The sequence below is a fragment of the Heloderma suspectum genome, chromosome 5 (assembly GCF_057233095.1).
Source record: "Heloderma suspectum isolate Gila_16-S chromosome 5, 16-S_ref, whole genome shotgun sequence".
Lineage (NCBI taxonomy): Eukaryota > Metazoa > Chordata > Lepidosauria > Squamata > Helodermatidae > Heloderma > Heloderma suspectum.
Window position 1 is genome coordinate 104,076,262 of NC_139462.1, and position 11,566 is coordinate 104,087,827.

At 45.2% G+C, this 11,566-nt stretch overlaps 1 protein-coding gene across 1 annotated transcript in view; it reads right to left on the minus strand.

Annotated features, from left to right (window-relative positions):
- Positions 1-11,323, minus strand: part of DTHD1 (death domain containing 1) — a 28,436-nt gene extending 17,113 nt beyond the window's left edge. The window contains exons 1-3 of the mRNA XM_084860330.1: positions 9,468-11,323; positions 6,473-6,803; positions 2,911-3,090 (exon numbers count right to left, since the gene is read on the minus strand). Coding sequence (XP_084716456.1) covers positions 2,911-3,090; positions 6,473-6,803; positions 9,468-10,318 — 1,362 coding nt within the window. The 5' untranslated portion in view covers positions 10,319-11,323. The remainder of the gene's footprint in view (positions 1-2,910; positions 3,091-6,472; positions 6,804-9,467) is intronic.
- Positions 11,324-11,566: the final 243 nt, after the last annotated feature.

The following is an 11,566-nucleotide window of genomic DNA, read 5'->3' on the forward strand; positions in this document are numbered from 1 at the left end:
TTAAGGATCGCCTTTAATACCTGGATGAAAATCCTTTGCAGTCAATGACGGCCTGAAGTCTGGAACCCATGGACATGACAAAATGCTGGGTTTCCTCCCTCGAGATGCTTTGCCAGGCCTTTACTGCAGCTGCCTTCAGCTGCTGCTTGTTTGTGGGTCTTTCTGCCTTCAGTCTTGTCTTCAATAAGTGAAAAGCATGCTCTATTGGGCTGAGATCAGGTGACTGATTTGGCCATTGAAGAACATCCCACTTCTTTGCCTGGAGAAACTCTGGGGTAGCTTTTGCTGTATGTTTTGGGTCATTATCCATCTGCAATATGAAGCGGCATCCTATCAGTTTGGCAGCATTCGGCTGAATCTGAGCAGAAAGTATAGCCCTATATACTTCAGAATTCATCCTGCCATCTCTTGACTGTAGATGTTGACAATGACATGCCTACCTCCGCAAGAGTGTTCTTGACCTGGCTAGATGTTGTGAAAGGGTTCCTCTTCACCATGAGCAGAATTCTGCAGTCATCCACTTTAGTTGTCTTCTGTGGTCTTCCAGGCCTTTTGCTGTTGCTGAGCTTGCCAGTTAAGTCCTTCTTTATGCAGCTGCTTGTCAGCCATTCGTTCCATTACTTATGAGCCACCAACGATGGGTGTGTGTGTATGCCACTGGCTGTCCTTCCTGAATGGTTAGTGCCCCACTTTTGTCAAGCCCCTTGCATTACAGCTGAAAGTCCTGACTTCGCTCCCATCTGGGTGTGTTTCCTTTCAACTTCAATGTGGTGGTGTACAGAGGCCAACTGCCAAAACGGTTATCCTTGTTCCAATATTTCTGGCCCTGACTGTATGTATGATTAAGTGCATTAATTGAGCAGAATTGTGACCATGGGCCATGATGGCCCAATGCTCTGATGCTCAGGCAGGGCCTCCCTTTCTCTCTAAGTGAGGAAATGGTCTGAGCATGTCCAGAAGGGAATCCCCCATCTGTGCACAGACCATTTCCTTACATACTCATGGCAGATAGGACTGAGTTCCTGTGGAGGATCTGCAGAATGGAATGAATAGCAAACTTCTGCTCTCTTTTCGCTGTCTACTGTAAAGCAAAATGCAATTGACACGCAACAGTGATTAAGAAGAAAGTGCTGCTGAACATCCAGTCAAGGATTCATTTTAGGAGAATTGTCTGCTATTGTTTTACTAATGAAATGCCCACCAAATGATGGAAAGATATACAAAGTATTTCTTACTTCTGTACGTCCATATTAATTATCAAGCAATTGCTTGCAGTCTTGTTAAGCATGGCAATCTTCTCTCATTTTATTTAGTGAGAGGTGTGGGTAGTCTTAGACATTGGCCTGATATGTGGGTGGGATTAGTGATGTATGGATTTGGTTAAATCTGTTCCGCCTGCGTTTCATGGATTGTCAGGTGTCTTACATTCTGTCGTCTGCTCATTGACGGAATCTGATGGTTTTAGGGAAGTTTGTTCCACTTGTGCAAGTGTGCATTAGCATTAACGTGCATTACCGCAAGTGCACACCTGTGCTAATGTGCACTAGCACTAATGCACACTTGTGCTAATCGTGCAAGTGCAAATTTACACAAATCCCTCCACAAAGTAACAAACAAGTCTGCAAGTCTAAGTAATCCCTGTGACTGGGAAAAGTCGGTCCACTGTGGAACTTATTTGAATCCATTGCAGATTTCTTCCACATCCCTAGTGGGGACTGGTGTAATAGCTGCTGATGTAATTGAAGGCTCCTTGAAATGCTGGGGAGGAGAGCTTATTTCCCACTGCAGGTCTGGGGTGGTGGTGGGGAGCGTTTGGAAAGGCATTTCACCTGATTAAAAGGTTGTAGGTTAGCCAAAGGCAGTATATGATCAAGTCTTCCTCTCTGCTTTCTGGCAGTACCTCTTTTACTCACACCAGCAAAGTGGTACAGGAGGAGAAAGCAAGCAGATGGACAGACTCACAAAAATCTGGGACATCATCGGAGAAGATTGTTGAATTATAAAGAGGATAAAGAGTTGTGTTTCTTCCAGGAAGAATGCAACCATGCAGGAGCTGAACTGTCAACTGAACAGTTGACATTCTGTGGTTATAATATACTCCTAAGAATTCTTTCCTAAGCTTTTGCTGCCACCCAGGGATGAGGTGAGTGATATCCTCTGTTTCCTGATATCAAGAATTCTTTAAACAGGAGCAAAAGAAAAAAAAGTGAGCTGCTATGCTACAAAGGAAGATGAGCAACATACTAACAGTAGCAGCTCTTAAGGTCCCCTTCAGACATTGCCTGGAATCCAAAGAAGTGGACAATAAGTTTGGCATGTCTTGGAGCTGGTGTCTCTTGGACAGCACAGACACTTATCCTACATGGCAAGTTCCTTTTGAAACTGTGGGGGCTTTCAAAAGCAGCTTGTATGGTCATTTCCTGAATTGCCCGGTGACATCTGATGTCCAAAGGCACACGGGTGAAGTCTGTGCCATGTTTCCTTTCCCTACACAGGTGTTGCTCCAGTTCCCGAGAGGACTGTGCTAGCATTAAAGGAGCCAGATTCACACACATTACTCAGTCTGGTTACTCAGTGACATATCATTCCATTCGCAGCTGAATGTGTGAACTTGATTTATTGGAATAATTTTGTTTAAAGTTATGTGGCAGTTTTGAGTTTGACCTGCAATAGCCATTTCACATGTGCAAGTCACCACTTTATAGCGCAGTCATCAGGTGACTAATATGTATACATGAACTTGCCCTGTGTGAATTATAAGCTCAGATGTCCTCTCCTGTACCCATTCCTTAATTGCACACCAATCTCTGCCATCAAGATCAGGAGTTAATGCATTTTCCCGGTATTTCTACAATTTTCCCAGTATTTTGGCAATTCTCAAGGGTTATGGTAAATACCTTTCAAGCATACCTTTAGGTGCGTTGTTACTCGGGAATTGAAAGTGGATGGTGGATAGCAAAAGGAAATTCTGGAATCCATAGCTAGTTTACGTGAGAGACCTTTCCTTGGAACGGTGAACGTTTCCTTCTTTAAGCATGAAACCACGTAAAAAATGCCAAGCTGGCAGGTTTTTACTTCAGCAAAAGTCCCCTGGGTGAAAAAGAAAAGATGCTACATCTGAGAATGGATTATGAATTTGGACCTTGGAAACTAACCTGAATCAGAGATATGAATGGAAATGAACGTGAGAATTACGACCATTGGGAAAGACTATTTTCTCTATTGTGTTTCAGTGGAGCTTTGCAGCAAATTCACATGTTGCCGAAAAGATTTGGGTAGTGCTTCTTATGGTCTCTTCCCTCACTGCTATGATAACATGAAGGAGCCATACTATGGAGGCCATGCCAGGCCTGGTGTCAGCGCTTGGTATCCTAGGGCAGTTACTGCGGCCCCAGTACTCCAGTGAGGCCACCAGTGCTGACCCCTGACTGAGTGGCCACTTATGAATCCCCCCTGCAAGGAAACGCATCACAAAAAAAGAGAGCAAAGAAAACACCAATTTGCATAGAATTTGCATCTGCTAATTCATATGTATAGCCGCACATTTAGAAATAATTATTAAAATTTAAATAGAAATACAGTACACCTCACCAGTGTGTGGAAGACTATGACCGGTGACCCGTGTGCCCACCTGTTCAGCCTGCTGTCCAGGTAGGCGCTACCTGTTGATGGGCAACTGTTCTTCTGGTTCTTTATCTTTAAACTGGGATTGGACAGGACAGACCTTCAAACAGAGAATGCCTTCGAATACAGGCCAGTTTTCTGGCAGGCGGCAGCCCTTCAAATAGAGGACTGGTCTCTGTAAAAGAGGACACATGGCCATCCTACCTGCCTCAGGCCCTCCACATCAGGCAGCTGGGTCTCACGCTTCCATTTTAATTCACCCAGTGCTCTGGGAGTGACACTATACTGGGCACTCTGGGGTGCTGTGGGAAAGCAGCAGCTCTCTTCCACTCTTGCAGTGCTGCTGCCACTGCCAGGAAAGCCTGCGGAGGACCAACGATGTAAGAGGGTGGCCACCCGAGGGCACTGTTCTCAGGCCCCACAGACCTGGAGTGGCCCTCAGCCTGAGTGATGGTCCTGTAAAAAGAAGTCACATAACTGACCCTGCCTGTGTTGTTCCTTCGTCTGTGTTGTCAGAGTAGCTAGGGAAGAAGCAATGGGAAATTGAACTCTTTTGATTCTAGGGGCTGCACTACATGAAGCTGAAAGCCTGTGACTTTACAAGGGATTCTGCTTCTAGATTCTTTGTGGGATTACGACTGGCTCCTTCCCATGTGGTTTTTTCCTTTTTTTTTTTTCTGGGCAAGTTCTATATGTTTCATTATAAAATCACTAGATGGCACTGTTGTATTGCTGAGATAAACTGCCATTTCATCAGTACACCATATATTTACAGCGGTTCATAGGGGGAGGAGGGAAAATGTCAGACTTTTGTTCTCATGAAAGAAAAACACAAAAAAGGTTGCAAAGAGTGGGAGGTGTCCTGGAGAATGACGATGTCATGTATAGGACCCATGAACTTCTGTGTGTGACGAGTCACGAGCACACCATAAATGCCTCGTGTAGAAATGGCCAAGGTCTTTTGGTTCAGAGTTAATGACAAGTTCATTTTTTAAAATGAACTCTCCTTATTTTCTTTTCAAAGTGAGGATCTAATATAATAGATAAGAAAACAGATGGTATTTTGTATCCTGTGTATTTTGTGCTTCTGTTTTGTGTGCTTTTTACTGCCCATGAATGGAAATGTTGTTGACAGGCACAGATGCAGAAGCTGTGGCTCACAGAGGTTCTGCATCCAGCCTGTGGAGCCTCCTGTGTTGGGAACGTTGCAACATCATCTGCAAGTTACCGTAAGGGCCCATGTTGCGGTTAGTTCATGGGAATTTAAACCACAGCTAGCCTTAGAATCTCTATAGCCTACAGTGTGGTTTCCTGTGATTTCTTCCTTTTGCTCCTCCCCTTCCTCCTCCATTGCTGGGAGCTGTTGTGTTTGCTCTCTCTCGCTCCTACCTGTATAATAGACAATATTGTGAGTAAAGTTTTACCTTTTCTTCACCAAAGAAGGGTGTGAGCTCCTTTTTAAGCCTTGTATGCATGTGAGACTGGTAAATGTTCATTCTGTTCTGCCTTTTGTTTTTCTCTGCTGGCTGCCTTTCTAACAGGAGGCATTAATACAAAATAATTCCCACCAAGATGGGGGCCATTTTGCACATTACATGCATTATAAATGGCATCTATGTGGTCTATTACTTCTGCTCTAATATGTAGTATGACATCATGTGATTCTCCTTGTTGACTTGATATGGAGAATGTCTATGCTAACACCAAGCTAGGGATGTATGAAAGTCACTTACCTTTCCGTGGATTATGTTGATGGTGGGGGGGGGGGAGGCGTTCCGTCCCTCCCCCTGGAATCCTCCCCGGCTGGCTGTGCTCTGCGGCAGCTCCGCGGAGCAGCCGGCCAGGCCCAGCCAGGCCAGAGCCGTCCGCAGCCGGATTTCCGTCCGTGGAGGGCTCGGGGGGGGGGACACCCAAAAACCATGTACACAAATGGCGGTGGCTACGGCTGCCACCATTTCCGTTCCTAATTTTTGGCCGTCTTAATCTACGTAAATATTTACGTAGACTATGACAGCGAAAATAAAGGGGAACGCAAATAGCGTAGCGGGCGCTATTTGCGTCCCTTTTTGATTCACCGTTTTAGCCTACGTAAATATTTATGTAGGCTAAAATGGCGAATGAAAAAGGGACGCAAATAGCGTCTGCTATGCTATTTGCGTTCCCCTTTATTTTCACCGTCATAGTCTATGTAAATATTTACGTAGACTAAGACGGCCAAAAATAAGGAACGCAAATGGCGGCGGCCGTTTGCGTACGTGGTTTGTTTTTTTTAAACCAGCCATGTTAGGCTACGTAAAGATTTACGTAGCCTATCACGTCGTTTTTTTTTTTGTTTTTTTTTTTTACAAGACTGCAAATGGCGGCGGCGGCAGCCGGTTGGAAGACCAGCCACTGGAGCTGCCGCCGCCGCCGCCGGAGCCGCCGCCGCCTGGAAGATCTGCCCCAGTAAGTCTCGTCTTGGGGGGGATCCGCAGGGGGGCGGGGGGGTGGCAGGCCATTCCACCACGGAGTTCGGGGGCTGAATGCACTGGCATTCGGCCTCACCGTGATCCGAGGTGGAATTCTCTGCCATCCCTACTGACCAAGCACTCTGCAGGTGTGGCAGTTGGTTCTGGAACAAAAACTTTCCACATGATCTGAAAGATCCATTTGATAATAGAAGCTACACATTATACTTACATTGCAAAAAAGGAACACCATGAAGTTTCTGTTTCATTTGGGTTCCATGTGGTTCAGGGGGTGTGACCGCCTTGTTTCTTTCAACTAATTTGAGGTGGAAAATAATTGCTTCTGAAGCCTTCTGGCCTCCCCCAGCTTTAGAACTGCACCCAGTTAAGAGCTCACTAACCTTGTGGTTTCCTTGGTGCCCTTCCAAAGAGATGGGAGTTAAGTAACTTGACTTAAAGTTCATGTCCGTCACCTTCACCATAATGTCTTTGTACATTCCTCTGTAATGTGAGGTAAATGGGATTGCAAGGGTGATTGGAGAAACAATTGGCTGGCCAAGCTGCGAGCACTCAGCACTGATGACGTTGCTGACTAGTTCTTCTGAATCATCCACCACCAATGAACTTAAATCATTGGCAACCTTGATGACTAGATTTTCTAGAATGCTGCGAGGGGCTGTAACTGAACAGGCCACTTCAGGTTCACTCAGACCACTCACTTGCACAAGAAATCTGCAGACACAAGACAACGTGGTCCATATTTGAAATAGCAAAGAACAATGGATCAGACACCTTGTAGCTAGTGCACTGTAATGGCCAAGAGACAAAGCTATGAATCAGGAAGATCCTGATTGGAATATGAACTCCCGAGGTGGCCTTAAGCAAGTCACTTTTTCTCTGCCTCAGGCCCACCCCCATCCATTTGCAACAGGATAATCATGCTGACTTACCTTGCACGGTTGTTGTAAAGATCACAACTAGATAATGCATGAACATTGAAAATTACATATTATTATTACCATCTTAATAAAATGTAATGCAGTCCTGATGATGATGATGATTTATTACATTTCTATCCTGCCTTTCCTCCGAGGAACCCAAGGTGGCTTACATGATCCTCCTCCTCTCCATTTCATCCTCACAACAACCCTGTGCGGTAGGTTAGGCTGAGAGTCAGTGACTGGCCCAAAGTCACCCAGTGAACTTCATGGCCAAATGGGGACTAGAACCCAGGTTTCCCTAGTCCCAGTCCAACACTCTAGCCACTACACTACACTGAATAATGATAATATGCCAACTGTAATTAAATCTAGATTATATTTTACATCCCAAAATACATCCACCTTTTAACTTTAGAAAACACAGGGGATTCAATTGCATTTTTATGCAATAGCAGTGCACTTTTTAAAATTAGTATTTGAAATATTTTTAGGCCACCGTTTAGGGTACCACCCTCTAAAGGCAGCTCACAAGGTAAACCAATGCAACACTAAACATCAGAATAAATCAAACCAGTGTCAGTAATAAAACAGACATCCCACCACAAAAAGAGGAAAACAAAAATAATAATTGCAGTCAAAATAATCAGCAGTCCTGTAAAAACACAGCTCAAGAAAAGGCCATTGGAAATTAATGAGTCTTGAGAGGTTTCCCGAATGGCTGTAGTACTCAGGCTTGCTGTGCATTCCTGCATTGGTAATGCATTCCAGAGATGTGGGGCCACTGCAGAAAAGGCTCTGGCACTGGTTTAAAGTTGAGCCACCTGATCATAAACCATATGTGTTCAGAAGCAGGATTCTGTGCACGTACCCCTAGCTTGATAGGAAATTGTATGCACAGATGGGTGCCAGGCATGTGACCATCCCAGGACAACAGCTTGAGCTGCACACATCTGGCACGTCTTTAAAAGTTTGAATCCTGATATCAGCTGTTTACAATGGGAACGCGTGGATGGATTCAGTCCCCCAACTCAGTGGAGGCTGGCGGGTCTGGTGTCAGTGGGGCGGTGAATCTGCAGAAGCACCTTGGAGTAGGGATGTCAGAGAATTCCGCCACCGATCTTGGGGAGGCCGAATGGCAGCACATTCAGCCCCCCGAAATAGGTGGTGGAACGGTCTGCCACCCCCCCTCCCCCCCGGGACGAGACTTACCTGGGGTGGATCTTCCTGGCGGCGGCAGCTCCGGCAGCGGTTCGGCGGCTGCAGCTGCGGCGGCCGGTCTTCCGACCGGCTGCCACTGCCGCCATTTCCAGTTAAAAAAAACAACAACACGTGATAGGCTATGTAAAGATTTACATAGCCTATCACGGCTAAGTTTTAAAAAAACCGTGATAGGCTACGTAAATGTTTACGTAGCCTATCACAGCTGACTGCAGGGACACAAAAGGCGGCGGCTACGGCCGCCGCCATTTGCGTCCCTGCTAGCCAGTGGCCGGATGTCTGGCTGCTGGCAGAGCTGGCCGGTGGCTCCGCAGAATCCCTGCGGAGCACAGCCGGCTGGCCAGGATTCCGGGGGGGGGGGGAGGAACGGAGCGCCTCCCCCCCGTCCAGGATTCCGGGGAGAGGGACGGAGCGCCTCCCCCCCCACCATCAACATAATCCACGAAAGGTAAGTGCCTTTCGTACATCCCTACCTTGGAGAGCTCCTTTAGAGTTCTGCCTGGTTCTGACTGAAACACGGAGCAGATTCACCGCCCCACTGACAGGGGAACCACCAGCCTCCACTGCCAACTTCTCCCTACTGCTAAACAGGTGATTGGCAGGATTGCTAAAAAAAAAAGCCCTAATAATCATAATCCCTAATAATCATAATCATCATAATATAATATAATATAATATAATAATATAATAATGATAATAATCCCTAACAATAATCCCTAACAACAACAATAATATTAATAATAATAATAATTTTATAATAATAAAAATCCAGCTGATTGGCAGGATCCCTTAAAATAATAACAATATTCCCTTAAAAATAATCATCATATGGCTGTTCCATGTCTGCTCTATTGATCTGAAATTGGAGCCTATGGCGACAGGTTTTGAATCTACTGCCTCCCCCTGCAGACCAACTGACTGAATTATCTGCATCTTTTTGTTGGGCAGAAATTCCTCTGTGGTGACCTGCTCTCTGCTGTCTGACATAGGGATGGGTGAGCTCATTGATTTCAGTCAGGGTAAGGGTGCGACAACACTGTTGGACTGTGTGGTGTATGTTACACCATGGGGAAAACTAACTGGGGCTCAGTTCCATACAGCCAACATCCTGGCTCAAGATGTGGCTGTTGTGGATCCTATAGAAGAACTAGAAAACAAAAAACCTGCATGAGGCCAAAAACTCACTCTGTCCCCAAAAGTGAGTACTGTGGTTCCAAAGAAGACCATTTGCTCTTACTCTTTGTTCATCCAGTCACTTCCACAGTCCTCTTCCTCCAGCTTACCAGTGGGCAGGTCGATGGAAATGTTTTTAACTACGTCTTCTGACCTGGTAGAATTTTCCGGGGTGCTTTGGGCACTTTCATTACTTTTCTCCTGCTGATTGACATCTTTGTACCGCCTCCCTGGCTTTGCTATCAGCCTGCGATTCCCATTTTCTGCCTGCTTCAGGGCTTCCTTTATCTCTGCCTGCTTTTCTTGATTGGGCTGCATCTGCAGATGATTTACGCTGCTGTTTTCCACCTCTCTGGACACAATTGCATTTTCCCCGTGGTTTCCTGGACTGTCGTCCAAATCTATGTTTTCTGAAATTTCCTTAGCTGAAGATTTCACTGAATGAGAGCCTTCGCCATTGTCCTGATGTGGCATTGAAACTGATTTCTCCAGTATACTTTGATTTTCATTTTTCACGAGCCTTGGAAACTCCTGTCCTTTGTCAGATATTTTTTCATTTAAGGATACAACCGTTTCAGTTTCCACCACTTTGTTTCCTGTTAGCTGGCTTCTTCTCTCCTCCTCATGCATGGGTGAAGGTTCACAGAATGGCTGACTTATACATTCTGGCACCTGCACATCAATTACTTCCTCTCTGTCAGCATCGCACTCAGACATCTCAGATACATACGGGGCACGCTGGCCTTGATTCGTTTTTCTACTGCTCAGTTCAAGCAGTCCATTTTGTGACTCTCCAAAGTGTCTGACAGCATGTAGTATGTCCTTGCTGAATTCCAGAAGCCAATCTGCAAGGCTGCTCCCCTCTGAGGAAGCAAACAAAAAGATATTCCATGGGTAATACATTGTTTTTCCCATGACTAATACATTGAGTGCGCTTTCTTTTGTAGGTAGTGTTTATCAGAAGTCAAATCTGAGGGTCACTTAGATCCCATATCATTTTTTGACAGGTCCTTAGCTACTTTTTCGGAGGCTACAGGAAAGGTAGATTTAATTAAGCCCCCACCATTTCCCCCTAATTAACTGCAGATTGATAACCAAGACAGCTCGTAAATCTACCTCCATCCCTGTAGCCCATCCTGGGTAGTATTTCTTGGAGATAGTAGAAGAATACGGCAGAACATTGAGACCTGGCAAATAATTGCCAGTAATAGCAGGGGGCTGGATCCAGATTTACACTGGATTAACTGCACTGGTGGAAGTGGAATTCTCATCCCCTGCTTCCCATGGCAGCCCCTCCAGCCCAAAGAAAACAGTGCACAGAGAATTAGGAGACTACTGAATGGGGTAAGCTGTGGTGTGTGTGTCTGTGTGTGGGGGAGAAAGCCCCCTAAAACTGAGTGGAGGAAGCTTCTGCAGTTGGAGCCTTTGCTCTCACAGAGGGCAGATCCTGGATTCAACCAAGGATTTTCCATGGTATATTAATACCAAATAGATGCATGTTTTAAACATTGTGTTGGAAATCTAACCTTCTGATCCTATGCATGTTTCTGTGAAAATTAGTCCTACTTATGGGTCTTACACCCAAGTAAGCGTGCATAAGATTGCAGCTTAAATTTATCCGAACATGTGTCTAAGCAAGGCCTTTACATTCAGGCACTGCCCTGTTATTTCAGATCCGGTTTATCAACACAGTATGAAAAGAAACGTTCAACTCATCATTATGGAGTGAAGCACTTTTTGTTCTTCAGAATCATGTAAACTCCTCTGTAGCCTTGACTTGCTTTGCCCTTCTCACTTTGTTAACCCAGTTTTACAATACAACAGCAGACTCTGTTCTCATCCCTCGTCTCCTCCTTTCTCCATGAGTATTGTCTAGAAATATTTTTTCTTGGGGAAGGAAGATAAAGAACGATGAAGAATCTGAAAAGGAACAAATGCAGATCAAACGTGGACAAGGTTAATTCTTTCCTCACAAGAAAGCTCCCTTTACTGCTTTCTTCATTGTTGCTGAAGGACTGTAGGTTCATGATTCAAAAGCCAAGGAAGGAAAGAAGGAAGTTTAGAGTTAGGAAAACTGCATTGCTCTGTTATATTCTGAAAATAGGGCTGTATACATGTTTTGTGGTTATTCTTAAATAAAATGGCTCCCTCTCACTAGGTTTC